Here is a 19,196-nt window from a genome sequence, read left to right as displayed (position 1 = left end):
CTTCAGAAATCATTCTAATATGCTGATTTATTATTAGAATTATCAACAGTTGTGCAGCCAAATATTTTTAAGTTACGCCTTCTTTCTTTGCGTGAACGTTTGGGCGGCGTTATGCAAATCTTCTCACATCGTGACGTAGACATGTGGGGTGTGTTAGAACGAGCCGTTTTAGGTAGGCGTGGCTGACTCTTAACTTTTATAAAGAATATCTCTTTGGATTTGAGACTTTAGTCTTTGCAACTTTACAGATCTTCTTTATGCACCAAGAGCTTGTAACACTCCAAAGAGAAAGGAAAAATTGAAATCGCATCATATGACCCCTTTAAAGAAAAAAAAAATAGATGACTAAGTCTAAACAGTTTGTGCAACTGGCCACTGATTACCACTGAAGTGAATTTCAACATCTAATGCAAAATTTTCCAAGAAGAGTGTGAAGCTCCAAGTATACAAAGTATAGTTTTTAACGCTTGTGTATGCGCGCAGCCAAACGCACAGCCCATCTACAGCTATCTAGTGCGCTATCAAATAGAAAAGTTTCATCCTTTTTTAGTGTGCGTTAGGGATGCTCCGATCCGCCTTTTTCATCTCCGATACCGATTACGATACCTAGGGTTCAGTATTGACCGATACCGATCCGATACCAGTGAAGTTTTTTTTTTTTCTTCATTTAAATAAATGTAGAATTTATATATCTCTGTGGTATTTACGCTTTGATTTGAACGAAAACAGCGCATCCGTGCAGTGCGGCTGACACAGAAAAGCGTACGCTGCTTGTGTTCAGTGGATATTCTCCAAAATGGCACTACGGTGATGCCAGAAAGCTTTTACGGGTTTGGAACGACATGAGGGTAAGTGATTAATGACAACATTTTCATTTTGGGGTGGAGTAACCCTTTAAGCTATCGTATGGCTTCAGAAGTAACACAGAATAATACGCACAATCTCGGATATGGATCGGCCCTCTCTGACCGATACCTGATCTGACAATAAATGACAGTATCGGAGCCGATACTCGATATGAATATCGGATCGGCGCATCCCTAGTGTGTGTGCTATTTCTCTATAGAATTTCGGAGTGATAAAATGTCTTTGTGCACATTTAAACGAGAGTTGTGTGTATCTCTTAACCTAATACAGGGACTTGTCAACATGACCGTCTGTTGTTGTATCAAGTAGTTTGATATTGTTTCTGGCTAAGGCAAACTACATAGTGTAAAATAAATCGAGGTTCATGTAATCAAATGCATGAGCATTCGGAGTGTGCACAGTTAGAAAAACATACTGTACAGTGCATATTACAAAGTAATATTTTTTTCATGTAGTCGTAAAAAATAGAAGTATACTTTGGGCTTAAACCATAGAAGAATCAACTACTTCTGCTCAAACTAATATATTTACATGAAATACAATTAAAACAAATAGAATAATCCCCAATTTATATAACTGAGTCAGAGACATAGTCATTAAAATGTAAAATGTCATAGTTGAATCTGAGTTGTTTTGAATTTGTGAACCAGTTCGCTAGAGTGAGTCAGATTTTTCAGTGCTACATCTGAGAGAAAGACCGTGGAGTGTGTTTGATTTATCAGTTTTCTCGGCAGTAAAATTGCATGTGCAAATCATTATGATATTGAAAACAGCTATGTAGTGTTTTTAGTTATTCTACAACGCTATTGCTTTAAAACTTTTTTATTGCAAATGCTACTGTACACTGTTTGAAAGTTTGAAAAATGTAGTTAGTATCGTTGCTAATATTGATTAGTTACTCCCCAACGCTGATCATGAAGTCTTTAAGATTGTCTCTATTGCCACCAGTAACTCTTGGCTTTGCTTTGCGTCGAGCATTAATGGCTCCTGTGAGAACTTTCCAGCTTGTGAAGAGCCTTTGATGTGCGTCTCATGTGGTTTTATGGTTTTTCCTGTCCTTTTCTCATTTTATTTCTACATTTTTCTGTGACGTTCTCATATAGACTTTGTAATGATTTAATCTCTAGTGAGTTGAAAATATGGCTGGAATGCTGCAGTACATGTGGTGCATTGAGACGGTCTGATGCAACATCTTCCAAAGAATGAAAGTGTACTGTCACAAGACGAGAAGTCACTCTGGAAATCATGTTGTAATAAGGAAGAAGTTGCAGGGAATTTTGCTGGGAATTCATGCATTTGCCTTCAAAAGTGAAGATCTTCTCAGAGGAGCATTAGAAGACAAACTACTGTAGTCCTCCTCTGCAATATCACACTAAACCTTCAGCTGAGGCTGATGTATCCACAATCGGTCTTTGCAGATGACCTTATTGAGGACTAAATGGGGCACACGGCACAATGACGTCAGTTTAGAAGTGTCTCACTTTTTAAACAGAATTTCCTCATATATTGAGTATCGACCAGAGTGAAAGCAGTTTGGAACAGGATTTTTATTTTCTGGTTTGATCTTATCTGGCAGCTCAACAGAATTTTTTGACAGAACGATAAGGCTGGTATCACTATATGTATCTGTAGTGTAGATGTGCATCAACAAGTAGAAAGTCTGCTATGCTATTTTTAACACATTATGTCCGTAATGCGATTTTAAAAATTCTGAAACCATGGATACTAGTGTAGATGGACCACGTTGACATTAACTGAAGCGGTTTTTGGAAGCTGTTTGATGTTCAGTCATGCTGTCACAGATTTGCACGTATAAGCTCAGTACAACAACTTCAATCATGTTTATAATGTATCACTGCTTTAGGTCTCTTGTTTTTAACTTTACAGTGTTACACAATGTAATGCAGGTGTTTTTTGTTATAGGCAATCTAGTCTTTCGGTTTACATCCATCAAGATCCAAATAAAGAAAATAATCAAATTAGATGAAGTACCTTTCATTTGTAAAGTATTGAATTACTGAATTGATTATTAGTTCTTGGATTATCTCAAAATAAAAACAGACATTATAACCAGTTTGTGTCATAAAACATTTTAGGTTGAGTTTGCAGCAGATGGCTGTCAGTAGCCTCAAAGGTAATTAATTGTGTCTATTTTTTATATGCAATTAACCTCCAATACTTGATTTGCAGTCACTGAATCAAATATTGGCTCAGGACTTGCCTGCCAGAGAAATGTGGGGTTGTCTAGAAAACTGTCTGAAACAATCACCTTTTTAGCTAGTGACGTGAATGGTATAGAAATTACTCACTCTTTCAGCTTTGAATCATTTAAACAATAAAAAAAAATTGTTAACGTACCTAACATTCAACCCTATTTAATATGTTAGAGATCTGATCTCACCTTCATCCAGTCTGTCTGGAATGACATGAAGAAACAGAACCAACTGAGATGAGAAGAACTCTGGCAACGTCTCCAAGATGCTTCAAGAAACCTACCTGAAAAGCCACAGTACTGTTAAAAGTTTTAGGCACTTGTGTAAAAATGATATAAAGTGAGGATGCTTTCAAAAATAATGTCATAAATAGATTTTATTCATCAATTAACTTCTATTAACTAAATCAAATCAACATTTGATGTGACCATCCTTTGCATTTAAAGCAGCTTTTGCCCTAGGTGCACATTTTGAGGAAGCTTTGCAGGTAGGTTGCTTGAAGCATCTTGGAGACGTTGCCAGAGTTCTTCTCATTCTCTTCTCATCTCAGTTTGTTCTGTTTCTTCATGTCATTTCAGATCTCTGTGTGGAGCACTGGTTGTTGTCAGACAAAAATCTCACTGGATTATTACAATTAATAGCAAAATGAATGTTTGAAAATGTAAACTGATATTTCCTACTGACACACTACAGCAAAAGATAGAAAAAACGTACTTAAAACCATTTTTTGTTGGTGAAAAAAAAAATACTATTGGCCTAAGACTTTTGCACAATAGTGTGTGTGTGTTGTACACAACACATGTTGTACTATATATATAATGCCATAGTTGAGCCCAAACAATACTGGGTGGATTCTGGACCCTAAATCATGTCAGTACTTGTGCAAAAAGCATCAAGTGTTTAAAAGCCATTGAACAACTGCTAATTTGCTAATTTATGCCCATTCTGCTAGAGCTCCATGTACAGACAACCTGTTCTCACCTTAATTGCCTGTCTCTGCCCATCCAACCATTGTCTTCTAATGGGAAAAATAAGGAGCCACAAGTCAAAGGATAACATAGATAAGCTTTACCTCAGGTTGTGCTTGTTCTGTGGAATTTGTCTCTCGAGTTTGCGTTTTCATTTGTGAGTATATTATAATACAATACAATATATATTATATAATCACCAATTCATTTGGCAGAGACATTTGGGTTACACTTTATTTGAAGGTTTCCTTGTTACAGTGTAATTATACATTTAAGTACTGAGTAATATTAACTAACTACGTTTACTTACTATGGTTAGGATTAGGGTTTGGCTTAAGGTTACTTGCATGTAATTATGCATAATTAATTGTAATTGTAATAGTACATGTAACATGTGTAACAAGGACACCTTAAAATAAAGTGTTACCGAGATTTGTAACTGCTTTATGCTGACTCTATCCATCTCCAATAGTAGCGTTTCTTAATTTGCCATTTTAAATACCATCACTGCAAGCATCAGAATACTCTTTCTGCATTTAGACTCATCCAAAGCTCATCTCCAGACCTCCTCAGCTTTGAGCCAGAGACAGAAAGAAAGATGAAGGGGGAAAACTGAATGTACTATATAGGAAGGAAGAAAGAATAAATCAAAGGGAGTATGACATTAGGATGAAATGGAGTGAAACAAAGTAAGAGAGATAAAACAATTGCGAGCAGAAGCAGCAAAAGATAGAGGGAGTGTAAAATGAATGTGTCCTCCTGGGCTGTTCATGGCTTGTTTTTACTGGCAGTGATAGGAAGATGCTCTGCTTAAGCCTCGCAGTAAAACATCTCATTAACGCCAGTGAAAAAGAGCTTATTTGGAAAGACTCCTCCAGTTCTCAGGCCTACATCAACTCTCTGATTGTTTAAAGCGCTCTTATTGAAGTGTGTGTTTCAAACATCTACACTGAATTTAGTTTGAAGCCGGAAATCGTTCAACAAATAAACCAGATTACATTTATGGCCAGAGTGAACCTATTTCCTTAATTGGTGAGCTTTCTCTTTTTCTATACAAATGAAAGACTACAAGCACAGTGGGTGTTTGTTTGTTTAAAAGAATATTCAATTAATAAAATAATCATAGTTTCCCAAAGAGATCTTGGCTTCCTGAGGAATAAAGGAAAGCCTTCCTGGGTTTGACTTGAGGTATCGTGAGAGCACCAGCTCTGAATCAGGCCCTTGTGTGGCATTCCTTCCTCATGAAGCTATAAAGAGCTTTCTGTAAGAATATGCCAGGGATTAATTCGAAGATAAATAAACGTTTTCAGACATGTGCTGCTTCCTGGTCAGGGGCTCTGCTAATGTATTTAAACAAGGCTGTTGTCTTTTCTCTGTCAGATTTCATCAATTTACATTAACGCTCGGTCAGCCCTTCTGCATTTTGTTAAATGTATCGCAATCTGCAGTTCCAGCGGAGGAAATAAATGGCAGTGTTGAGGGGATTCCAGTCCAGATCTTTCTGCTTATGTCAGTCTGTCAGTTTTACTTGGTAGCTGAAAAGTTTCAGGATAATATGAGAAATTATTTTGAAGGAAGTTTTAAGTTTATCCATGCTACTTTATCAAAGCATCATACTGTATCTGACTCCTAAAACATGCTTGCGTCTCCTGGTTTATGCCAGATTTGTCTAATTTATAAAGCCATGCTTAAAGAAAGTGACCCAGATTAACGGTGCACTAAAGTTACAGGAAGAAGAATATGATAATATGCATACTAAAATAAAATGTCTTGTGCTAATGTTTGACTTTTTCCACACAGACCTGCTCCTCCCACTCCTGGTCAGACCAATGGAATCACAGAGCAACTGGTCGGCCGCTTCCAGGTCAGTAAAAAAAAGCAAATATTAAAGGGAATTTTGTCTGTTCATGAGAAAAAATGTTTGAGAATTTTTGATATCTCTATCCATCTATCCATCTATCTAAACATTCTTAAATCAAGCTACGTTTATTTGAGAAGCAAAATTACTTAAGATATTAAGTCTTGTTTTCTGAGGAAAAAAAAAAATCTAAATTGAGTTTTCCTTAAAATGAGAAAAAATGTCTGATGATGGGGAAAGAAAAATAATCTTGTCCTCCCTTTAAATTAAGATTATTTTTCTTACCCTGCATTTTATCTTGTTTTAAGCAAATACTAACATAATTTTAATAAATGTTTCAGAAAACAATACTTGATACCTAATATGTAACATTGATAATAGTAAATGTGTCTTGAGCAGCAAATCAGCATATTAGAATGATTTCTGAAGGATCATGTGACACTGAAGACTGGAGTAATGATGCCCGAAATTCAGCTTTAACATCACAGGAATAAATTACATTAGAAAATATACAACAAAAAACAAAGTTATTTTAAATTGTAATAACATCTCACGATGTTTCTGTTTTACTGTATTTTTGATCAAATAAATGCAGCCTTAGCGAGCTTCTTTCAAATGCATTAAAAAGCCTTGTAGATATTACAGTATTAAAGTAGCAGCATATCCTCATTTACGAAGTGTTACTGGAAGAAGCAAGAAAACCGCAGTCTATCGCTGTTGCAAGCCTGTGGTGCATGTGCTGCTCTACTGAACCACTGGCCCAAGCCATAGTGTTCAGTTCTCTTCTCAGATTTGCAGTAGAGCACGCCTGGTAACCATTAAAGAGAAGATGAACCACTATCTGTTTATCAATGATTTATAGTTTGTCAGGTTGAGCTCAAAAGACATTTGAGTCTGCATTTCCCACTTTTTCATTTTCTGTACAACAATAATTCTGCATGTCTGTATCCATGACATGTGAAAGGAACTTGGGAGTGTTATAAATCAGACAGAGTTCCTGCCTTTTAAAATGCTGAAGGGACTGCTGACGGGTCTCTGTTGTAACAGATACTATGATCGAAAGGATTGTGAGCCCCACAGGTCTCTTAGTCCTTCCAAACAACCATGTGAGAACTTGTGATTAAGGCACAAATCTTTAAGTTGGAAAAAGAAAAGATTTACATCTAATGAGAGATTGTGTGTGGCAGGAGAATATATTTTATTTCATTTCATTTCATTTCTTCATTTCATTTCATGAAAAACTATGCGCAACTAAGTGCACCTAGGGCAAAAGCTGCTTTAAACGCAAAGGATGGTCACACCAAATGTTGATTTAATTGAGTTAATAGAAGTTAATTGACAAAGAAAATCTATTTATGACATTATTTTTGAAAGTATCCTCACTTTACATAATTTTTACACAAGTGCCTAAAACTTTTAACAGTACTGTAGCTTTGCAGGTAGGTTTCTTGAAGCATCTTGGAGACGTTGCCAGAGTTCTTCTGGATTTAGTCTGTCTCAGTTTGTTCTGTTTCTTCATGTCATTTCAGATCTCTGTGTGGAGCACTGGCTGTTTTCAGACTCCTTGTCTGGTCTATAATAATCTCACTGGATTATTACAATTAATAGCAAATTTAATGTTTGGAAATGTAAACTGATATTTCCTACTGACACACTACAGCAAAAGATAGAAATAACTGAAAACCATTTTTATCTGGTGAAAATACTAGTGTTCTAATAATTTTGGCCACCACTTGAAATAAAAAAATAAAACAAAAAATTAAATAAAATATTTTTTTGTTGTGAGGCTAGTGAAAAGACTATTGATCCATAGAGTTGTTTAAGCAGAACTGATCAGTTCAAACTCAAGCACCTGTTATTGATGATTTTTTTCCCTCTGGTTGTGCAGGAGGCTGTACAGGTGAGTCGAGATGAGAACCAGAACTACAGAGAGTACACCATCTCCAGCCCAGCCTCTCTGTCACCTGGCCCATATTCACCTGAGCCACCATCCAGCCTCGACCGCAAAGGGGGCAGAATCACACCCACCAGTAAGAGGTACGACTTTGCAACTTTACTACTGAGGTTTGCTACTGTCACATTGATGCAAGAGCGTGGATTGCATGCTGGCAATGCTTTGACCAAACATTAAGCCTATTAGCAAACATTTATTTTTCTTCTTTTGAAAACAAAAAGAGATATTGAGCAGAATGTACAAGCTTCTTTTTTTGTATACAATGAAAGCGGTTGGTGACCACGACATTTAAGTTCTGTGAGCACCATAAAAGTCTTCTGAAACCATGCAATAAGTGTAATTAATTCATTATTGACTAAAAATTCTTAGGAAACTTGACAACATTGATCATCATTTACTTTCATTGTGTGGCTAAGATCAGCTTGGACATTCTGCAGTCATAAAGGTTGAGAATGACATGAAAGGAATTTTCATTTTTGGGTGGACATTTTTAAGGTGTAAGGTCCAATAAAATAAGTGAAGTTGCAGACAGTGTGGTTTTACATGCAACTGATAAAGGGAACTTTGAATTAGAGCTGATGTTATTCTACAGGATGCATGTTAAGATGCCTCAGGACTCCTCTCGATGTTCATAACGTTCATTGTGAAGAACTTTTTCTTTGTTATACCAGGTTTCCTATAGAGTTCCTATGTGTTCTGAAGCCCTTTCATGTGCGCGCGCGCACACACACACACACACACACACACACACATGTTGGTTTTTATGGTTTACGGACTCTCTCCATAGGCATATTGATTTTTATACTAGGACTCCTCTCGATGTTCATAACGTTCATTGTGAAGAACTTTTTCTTTGTTATACCAGGTTTCCTATAGAGTTCCTATGTGTTCTGAAGCCCTTTCATGTGTGCGCGCGCACACACACACACACACACACACACACATGTTGGTTTTTATGGTTTACGCGGACTCTCCATAGGCATATTGATTTTTATACTGTACAAACCATATTTTCCATCACCCGACACAACTCCACACCTAACCTACCCCATACAGAAAACTTTTTTAGATTAATCAGACTCATTCTGAATTATTTTTAAACCTTTTGAGTCATGGGGACACCGAAAGTGTTCTCATAAATCACCTTTACATTGTAATACCCATGTCATTATACAAATTTGTGTCCGCATAAACCACATAAACATGCACACACACACTCGGATGCAAACACCTCTTTACTTGTTCTCCTCAGATTTAACAGTGTAAACATCTCTAACCTCTGACTGACTGCAGCACATTCCACATATCACTGCTGGCGAAGCTCATTTGATTAGATTTAGTGATGGATTATGACTAGATTCATAAATTATGGATTAATCAGGCAGAACTTGCCAGATGCCTGTATTACAGCACAGCATGATGCTGAGAAAATGACTTGTTTCTTTTAATATCGCCTGCCCAATAAGATCTATGTTGTATATTTGTATTAACACTCTATGATTTATTTTTGAAGAGATGGTATTTGATTAGATCATTAAATGGCTACAGGTGAAGGGATAGTTACTCAAAACGTTTTGTCATTTGCTCACCCTCACCCTGGTATTGTTTTAAAAATGACAAGAAGTGATCCATGTGATTAGTGAACTATATCCTGTAAGATGATCTCATACATTACTGGAAAAACCTGATATTGTACGCTACTGTTCAAACTTTTGGGGTCTGTAAGATTGAATATTTTGAAAAAAATGTTTTTGATCAATTTAATGCATCCTTGGTAAAAAAAAATTTATTCTCTCTCTCTCTCTCTCTCTCTCTCTCTCAAAAAAACTCACCAGACATTTGAATGGTAGTGTATTATACAATAGTTATTGTAGAGCTAAGTGCCTGTGGCTCATAATTTATGACTTTTCCTCTTGACACGTCTGTGTAGTTTCACATTCTTATGTTTACTTCTGTTGAGTTTCTTGGTCCATTTCTACTTTCCATCTGAATCGAACTGTATGGCTCAGGTTCATGTAACTGCAACCCATTTCATGTCAACTGTAGTTTACTTCAAAACATGGGACATTCAGAAATGTCCCATGATCTGCACTTATTAAAGCTAAATATTTCTTTATATTACAGCCTCCAGCTCCATTCCTGGTCTTCAGAGGAGAAGAGCGTACAGAGTCACAGACTGTCCCGACCCCTCTCTCAGGTAGAGTCGCTCTCTCAACTCTTTTAATATAAACCTGAAGAAAAAATTACAGATCTGAACCAATAAAGCCTCCATTAAATGATTTGACAGGGGTTCTTTTGTGTTGATGTATGACCTATTGAAACAGAAGTCAGGGCGTCACAGTCTGAAGAGCGTGTTCTTGTTTTAAATAGCAAGTAGCCTTCACACAAATGAGATCTGGAGCGCTGATTGCAGGATGTCTTTTGTTGTAAAAAAACAGAGGGTTCTACTTGTCCCGGTTTCAGTAAGTCATGAAAAAGACAATAACACTATGTCTTAACCAAACACAATGTGACTAGATATAACCATTTTTGTCTGAACCAGCCATGACATAACAAGCAACAACATCCTCATGTTGTGTTTCGGTCATTTTGACCCAGAGAGGATTTTGTTCCCAAAAAGGCTAGTTAATATTATCGAAGTATCTATTTACCCTTATAGTGCAAATAGCCTGCCTTGTTGGCATAGGCTATTTACACTAACTCCGCCCACCAAAGTGTGATTGGGGTGGTCAACACTTCAAAAGACGATTGATAAACAACAGCTACAGTGGCGTAGATGGCCAAGCGCGTGCCATAGTCATTTTTGACGTGATCGACCCAGGTTCCAATCCGCCTCGTTGAACATCGATCTTTTTTTTCTTCCTTTTTTTTTTTTTCTTTCTCCCTTTTCAAATCTCATATCACATCGGTAAGGCATTTATTTTCAATAAAAATTAAGGCAATAATCAAAAAGGTAAAAATGAAGGAAATAATCAAAAAGGTGAAAATGAAGTATCGGGTAGGTGTAGCGAGGGTTTTATTGTCCCAATAAGGTGGCATCCATTTAATAATTTGAATTAAAATTATAATTTACACTCAATACGTTATTATTGGATACTGTTTTATAATGTACTACTATACAATACTGAGGTGTAGATAATTGCCATTATTTGCAATAAGTAGTATAAATAGCAGAAAATCCTGCTATTTTAACAGTGTAAATAGAATCTATAGCTATTTGCATGTAGTGTAAATAGCATCTATCACTAAGAAAATATGCTATTTACACTTAGTGCAAATAGCCGCTGTCTAATATTATTGCATTGGACTTAAGCCTAAAGGGTATAACAACTTCCCACAAAATCAATAATTTGATTTAAAAATAGGTGGGGGGAGGTTTTTTTCCCCCCACCTATTTGCACTTGTGATAAAAAATAACGTACAAAAATTTATTTTATTTCAATTAGCACAAGTTTGTAATTCTTTTTGGTACTGATAGATTGTAGAACATTGCCAAAATTGTCCACAAATAATGCTTTTTTTCACTCAAAAAATGTGGTACTACCATTAATCAGTTCAAAAACAAAATACAAAACCTTTGCTTACTGAAAGAAAACAAGTTGACAAAAGGATTGAATCCAAGATTGGTGATAATATTGCATAAGGAGAGATTCACAAGCAATTTTTAAAATGCCGGTCATTTTTGAACAGGAAAACTAAATTAGGTAAAGGACTTTATGCACAGGACAAGGGTTAAGGATATAGTGCTTCTCCTAAGCCTTACATTTTTTTGGATCAGATGTCTTGTTACTGTATGTTTTATAAGCTAGCAGCATTTATTATTAATGACAATGGGACGTTCTCATGCTGAAAACTATTTTTTTTTTGTGCTCAAAAATGTGCTCATACAACTAAGTACAAAATACTTGTCAATATTTTTGGTCTGTTCTCTAGGAAGATAAATTATGAATGCATGAGACTGCAGCGGAACATTGATGTTAGTTCTGCCTAATGCATCGGAGGAGCTTCCATGTGTGTTCATGCTCCTAGTACATGCTACATTGAGTCTTCTCACGGACGAGGATTGCTTTGCTCTGCTCCTGAGATGTGGCTCACAAATCCCTTTAGTCTCTGCCTATATATGACTTCATGGGAAAAGCAGGTTTTCAGTGGCACAAATGAACTGCGATGCCTCTTCGCAACAAGCTCCAGGATTGCACTCTCAGGAAATGAGATTATGATTTCCATCCGTTAATACCGTTCGCAATAAAAGGGTTAGCATTTCCAATATTTTCATAGCGGGCGGTGAGTACATAAACTTTGAAAAGGTCACCTGGTCACCTGGAAGTGGTTCATTTAGAACATCATTGAAACAGTGTGGTTGACCTTTCTTGTAGCTTCTTTTAACCTCGGGTTTATTAGCATCATTATAGCGTGCTGCCTACGAGATCTTCATTATTATATGAGTTATGTACTTATTAGTGCTGCTCTGCTGTTCTCCGTTGACTCTGTAGCATCTTGGGGGATAAAAAAAATGGAAGAACAGGCAACAATCTGAAGAGAAAGTGCTCCAGATTCTGTCCCAAAAACTAAAATTGAGCAGATGAAGTTGTGGGAAAGTTATTGCGAGATATGTCTGCTATTTAGTAATAGTCTCAGTCCCACAGAAGTTTCTACAAGGCAGATGTCAGAGCAGGAAAAAACAGACAGGACCTTTGATGGCTGAAGACATTCCAGTCATTTTATCAGTGCTGTGGATGCTAAATAAATACACATTCATGACACAGCTTATTAAACTCAATTAACATCCCAATTCCCCTGTCAGAAACGCTCTGTCCTTTTAAAGACCAACGTTTGAATGCTTCTGAACGAAGCTCATGGGAGGTCTGGGAGAAGTCAGTGATGATAGTGGCACTGAGCACTGGCCTTTGTCAACAAAAAAGATGTAATATGCTGTGAAAATGTCCATGCAAAACTAGATGGGGAGAAAGAATGTGAGGAATAGTTCATCCAAAAATGATAATTCTGTAATTTGCTTGTCCTTATGCAGTTCAGAAGGGAAGATTATCTCGTTTGGACTTTTATTGATAGCATGGATGTTTCCAAGACATCAAATCAATGCGAGTTTTCATCTGGACGCTAGTCGCTAGGACATTCAGCAGATATTTGTGCTTTAGAATGTATAGTGTGTGGATCTGCTTTTCTGGTCACAATTTATTTTAAAGTCCAATTCTCGCAATTAACAAACCATTAACTGATTTTTACCTAAATAAACATCTAATTTGCTGCTCATTATTAAGGTAGTTGTTAAATTTAGGTAATGGGTAGGATTAGAGATGTAGAATCCTATCCTAACAAACCGAAAAATTGACCCTTATGACTGGTTTTGTGGTCCAGGGTCACATATGGTCATGCAGAATACGTGCTTTATAAGTACTAATAAACGGCCAATAGAATTGGTCCCTTTACTAAAGTGTTACCACTTTTCTTTAGATGTTTTTACACACAACATTTGAAATGAATCGCAATAAAACTAAAATTGTAATATGCCTTTCGTAAGTATTTCATGATAACACCGTAACAGCATAATGATAACCGTGTGGACTGAAGTCCGGACAAAACATGGAAAGAAGTCCCTCTCAAGTCTGAGTCTAAGACCATATTTTCTGTGACTAGTCTGTGACTAGACTAGAAAATATGGTCTAGGACTAGGACTTGTGAGTCTAGTCTTGGACACTGAGTCCTGGCTGAGCTAGACTTTAGTACTGAATGTAAATGCAAAAACAATGGTTTTTTTTTCGTCTTGTCTTGTCTGTTTTTTTGTTTTGTTTTTTGTCTTAGGATGTTTTGTTTTTTGTCTTGTACTCTGTTCCTTGTTGTTTTTGTCTTATTTTATTTGTTTTGTTTGCTTTTTCCTTTGTTTTGGAATGTTTTGTTTTTTGTCTTGTTTTTTTGTTTTGTTTTGTTTGTTGTCTTGTTTGCTTTTTTTTCCTCGTCTTGTTTTTTGGCTTGTTTTTTTTTTGGCTATTTTTTTTTCTTTAGTCTTGCTTTGTTTTTGTTGCTTGTGTTGTTTTTGTCTTGTTGTTTGTTATCTTGTTTGTTTTTGTCTTTTGTTTGTTATCTTGTTTGCTTTTTGTCATTTTGTTTCTTGTTTGCTTTTTGTCTGTTTTTTGTAATGTTGTTTGTTGTTTTTAGGCTTGTGGTGTTTTTGTTTTATTCTTTTTTTGTCTTGTGTTTTTGGGCTTGTGTTTTTGATTTTTGTTTTCTTGTCACGTGTTGCATTGTTTTTTTTTTTCATTAAAAGTAACTTTAATGGCAGTGTGGGCAAAACATTGATTTGGTGTCAAATGGCATTCCTTTTTAGTTTGTAGTTTGTGGTTTTTTTCAGTGTGATATTGTCATTTTGTACTAATTTTCATGAATATGGGATGGCTGTCTCCAAGTTTAGACCACATTATATGACAAAATAATTGCAATATGATTTTTGTTGGCCCTATTGTACAGCCCTAATCATAAATTCTCTCACAGACATCCCACCAGTGTACATGTGCTTACAAGGAGAGTGTGGTGTAGACGGAGCCATAGCCATCATGTTCAAGACACCCTACTTGCATGCCACTTTTAAAGTATGAAATGTCTCAGCCATTATTTTGACCCGCAGACATCCAGCTTTGGACCTCCCAATAAATCTGAGGCAACCATCCAGTTAACCCTGTTAATTTACTGCCGACACCAATCCAGTCCAAATTAGGGTCGTCACCTTCTGTTCTCAGTCGCTCTCTGCACAATCAAAACACTTTTCTCATTCTTTATTCTTTCTCAGGCTCTCTCTACTAACATGTATGTTAAGGGGGTTCAGCAGCATCTGTTTTTTAGATTGTTTCGCTACAGCGTACGGTTTTAGTGCAGGGATGAAAGGCTGGAGTTAGCCATGCCAAACAATGGATTAGATATATAAGGGAAAGTTCTGGATTAAATGATGCTGAAAGGCAGGAACAAGGAAGCAGCCAATGAGGTGTAGCAGTAGGGTTGATTTGCTGCCATGTCTGTGGTCAGAAACACTGGACACCCAAACATACACATAAACAGTCGGCTTGCTGTTTACTGTCAGTGGCCTCAGAGTCTTTTATGTTCGTCTGTCATGAGGGTCTGTTATGGAGGACTCTGGTATAATTGTGATATTTTTTTAGATCCCTGAAGGCACTTTGGTGCCAGAGAGAGTTAGGATCTTTCCCTCACATATTTCTGCTGGAATTTTAAGATCCGTTCAAGCTCTCTCCTCGTTTTTCATCCTCAAACTGGAAACCCTTCAGTCCTGCTCTTTCCTCTCTTCTTCTTCAGGGAACGCTTGCATTCTTTTACTCTTAGTTGTCTCCAGCACTTAACATATAGAGTCTTGGCATAATGTCATCTTAAGGATGTGTGTGTATGTGTGGTGCCCTTTCCGACAGCTTCCACACATTATTTTGGAATTGTGTGGCATGATTGCTTGAATGGTTGCTCCTTTTTGTGTGGTTTAGCTATAGAGATGAGTGAAAAGCACAATGTGTTCTCAAAAATTAGTTTTTCTCTGTACTTACAAGTACATGCATGTTCCCAGAACTCATCAGGTGTTGTTTGGATGGATGTAAACCACTGCGCCTGACACTTTGAAAACCATAGCTTGACAAGCTACAAGCTAAATTCTACAGTCCTGCTACAGTAACTTTCTATGAAAGTTAATATTTGTAACCAAAGACTTGTTGAAAAAAAAGCAGTTGTATTTAAATACATTAAAGTGACTAAAGTGAAAGTAAAATCAGAATCATATTAGTTTATTTATATTATTTATATCACATTTATATTAAAATTAGAATCATAGCAGTAATCAGCTGTATTTGAGGGGGTACGTACATGCAAATGAAATTTTTTATTTGGAAACATTACTTAACATTTTTAATTTTCAATATTTCAAAGTTTTCTCCAAAAGTGGATGGAACATCATGCTAAAATTCTGACAGTGTTTCTTGCACTACTATTCATTGGCAATGTAACAACGTATAGGTTTTGTCAGTAATTTAATAAAAATGTGTTTTTAGTCTACAATTATAGAGACTATTGTTGGATTTCATTTATGTAGCCACTAATAAAAATTTCTAAAAGTACTAAAAGAATGGTAACTGAACCATTAAGGAATTGAAATCCTTAGGATTAGGGATGCGTAATATATCATGCCATTTAACTTATCAACCAATATTTACCCTTTTCACATTTTCAGTGTTCTAAGAAGCCGAAGTCATCATAGTTGTGTACACTTCTGTCATGGTGAACAGAAACTACAACAAATATAACTTAACTTTCCCATATACCTCCAATAGCAAATGAAAGAAAATCCAAGGAAACCTTTCAATGACTTTACAAAAGAGGAAAAATTATCAGGAGATTGATTGTGTTGGTCAGAGATTTATAATTTAATGCCAAGGTTAGAAAAAAAGTATGGTGTTATAAATGAACTTTATATGTTTAAAAAATGCCTCATCACAGTCTGTAAAAAGGGCACATTAGAGATTTTTAATTTCTCTGTATCAGCTAATATTGAAAAAAACAATTCCAGTTATTTTTTAAATATATATGGCCTTAAGTTATTTTTTTAAAGAAAACACTCATATAAACTGTTACATGTAATGCAAATCTCAATGAATATCTATTATCTTATTGCGCATTTATGATTTTGCGATACCTGAATTCACTTGAGTTTACTTTAAACAACTGAGCTACTGTCACACTACTGAGAAACCTAGGTTGGTAGCGTCTCTACTTTTAGTTAGTTGCTCCACAACACTGTCTGTCACATTCATGCTCATGTATACACACATCTATACACCCGTTGTGCCTGGCGCAGTGGGTCTTTTTCCTCTAATGGTCCTCTGTGATCTTTGTAAAGTGTGGTTCAGGTAGAGGTATAGTCTCCAGAGAGTGAGCTAAGAGAGGAAAAGATACCAGGAATATCCATTAGTCCTGCTTCGGGGGTGTAGGGTATCCTGAGAAAAGTGGCGTGTACAATAAGGGCTCTGATGCAGAGCGTTCGAGGTGTGTGGTGTTGGTTTTCTCACCCTTCTGAGGCACAGGCCCGTCCTTGTATGGCTGAACCTGGTGGAGATGGGCTGAGGAGGGCTTATTCATCCCGCCTGCTGTCTCTGATTTTCACTCTCTCTCTTTTGCCTTTCCACACTGCTCTGTTTGGTCAGACCCTCCACTCCTCCCTCCTCGCGTCCTGGCAGCCGTACAGGCACAGTGACGTCCATTGTACCAGTCTCCTCTCCTCCTCTTCTCTCTCTCTGTTGCTCTCTTTCCCTCTTCGCCTTCTCCATCGTTCTGTGACAGGGTGATAGACGATGAGAAAGTGACATGATTGAGACACATAGAAGAAGGGTTGTAAGGATGGAGGAAGTCTGATCATGTTTCAGTTGAAAGACTGAACACAGTGCTTTTGAATCCACTTCCTGTGCTAGCGGAAAATTTTTTTTTTCCAGGAGCTTGAATATAATGGCTACAGCACTCTTAGGCCCATTTTGTGTATTTATTTTGGCATCCATATTGCCAGGTTACAGTGTTCACGTTGCCCACATGAGCAGAGCGGCGCTGTGTAGCTGTAGTGTAGGTCTGAGTTTTGGACTGAATGTTGAAAGTACTCTATAAATCTAACTTAATCATTTTCAAAATAAGCTTAAAATGCAAGTAACAGTCACACAAACAGCTGTTTTTATTCAGTAAATCTGCCTGAATCTATATCATTAAATTAAAGCACATATATTAAACCTGCATTGCATATTTAAAGTTGCAGTGTGTAAATTTTAGCGGCATCTAGCGGTCAGGTTGCGAATTGCAACCAACAGCTCAGTCCCCCGCTCACCCCTCCCTTTAGAGAAGCTACAGTGGCCAATACAGGACTAAGATGTCATAGTCTGAGACAGGAGAGAGTAGCCAGCAATGAGGTTTCTTTACAAAGGTAAATTAAGGAATTATATTTACTTAATTATTCAATAAATCGATATGTTATTGCGAATATTATTGTTACTTGTTCATCATTGTGTCAGTGTTTTATTCACAAGAACAACATAGTGACAAAACACGCTCTGTTTGTCCTTTAAGGGCTACTGTAGAAACATGGCGGCACAAAATAGCGACTTCCATGTAAGGGGACCCGCGGTGTATGTAGGTATAAATTGCTCATTCTAAGTTAATAAAAACTTAACGGTTATGTAAGGTCTTTATACACCTCTGAAAACATAGTTATGTATATTATATTGCATTTCTGTCAATAGATCCTCCTAAATATTACACACTGCACCTTTAACTGAATCGTAGCATTTGTGAATTCACAGTAGCATTATGCTTTGTTGATTTAAATGGATTTAATATATCATAAATCCTTAGAAAATGGTCTAATAATATGTTTCATGGATTCTCGTACATGGAATCAAATACTGTAGAAATACAAAGATGTTTCACTCCTATACTTATGATGAATGGGAGAAAATGCAACACGCAATATGGCGAAATAGTCCCGCCTTCTAAATGAAAGAGCCAATCGCTGATTGGTAAAGTCATTGCATCACTGCAGCGGCCGTTAGAAGCTCTGGTTCCCATAGAAACCTGAGGCTGGACCAGCCGATGCGCATGCGCAGTCTTAAGCGCGATATGACTGCGCATGTGCATTGACTGGTCTAGCCTGAAAAATAAGCTTTTTAAACTCTAATTGAGCATAAGAAAAAAACATTCATGGGGCAGTTCATTTCAGAATCTGTTGCTGATTTGAAATATGTAATTTAATTGCGAGTTCAGTGAGCAGTTTTTGAGATTTCAGGATTCCCCCATTCATTTAGATAGGACTTTTGTCCGGTATTTTTTCGGTTACTCGACACGGGCAAAATGCAATCGAGGATTTTTTTAAATCGAGTATTCGAATTGAATCGAGGAATCATGACAGCCCCAATTGAAAGTTTAGGGTTCATTTACTGTAAACACAACTCTTAGAATCTGAAATCGGATTAGATTCATTCTGATTTATGAAAATTAGTGCATGCTAACATACCAAATGTAAAAAGCTCACATCAAGCCTGCTGTTGTAATGCTGTTGTTCTGTCAGGACCACTATCATCAAAGATGATTGACAATTAGCATACAGTTTGGATTGGCGGTATGGTTCTGTTCTGGGCAAAAACTCCCTGGATGAGAGCAGCGATACCCCCCCCCAATAGTAAACAGAACAGAACCAACATAAATGTATTGCAGATATCGTTAAAGTTAAATAATGTTATGTACACATTTTAGAATTAGTCTGATTCAAAGGAGAATCAGAAGGCTGAATCCTGACT

The 19,196-nt window shown here is 36.8% G+C and overlaps 1 protein-coding gene across 1 annotated transcript in view; it reads left to right on the top strand.

The window, feature by feature from the left end:
• The window catches only part of LOC107740981 (PDZ and LIM domain protein 2-like), an 87,662-nt gene that overhangs the window by 35,135 nt on the left and 33,331 nt on the right, over positions 1-19,196 (top strand). The window contains exons 4-6 of the mRNA XM_016553549.1: positions 5,849-5,912; positions 7,795-7,943; positions 9,985-10,057. Of these exons, the coding sequence (XP_016409035.1) occupies positions 5,849-5,912; positions 7,795-7,943; positions 9,985-10,057 (286 nt within the window). The remainder of the gene's footprint in view (positions 1-5,848; positions 5,913-7,794; positions 7,944-9,984; positions 10,058-19,196) is intronic.

Source organism: Sinocyclocheilus rhinocerous, unplaced genomic scaffold (genome assembly GCF_001515625.1).
Source record: "Sinocyclocheilus rhinocerous isolate Xijiao unplaced genomic scaffold, SAMN03320098_v1.1 scaffold1548, whole genome shotgun sequence".
In the NCBI taxonomy this organism is placed as follows: Eukaryota; Metazoa; Chordata; class Actinopteri; order Cypriniformes; family Cyprinidae; genus Sinocyclocheilus; species Sinocyclocheilus rhinocerous.
This window is presented reverse-complemented; position numbering and strand designations above follow the sequence as displayed.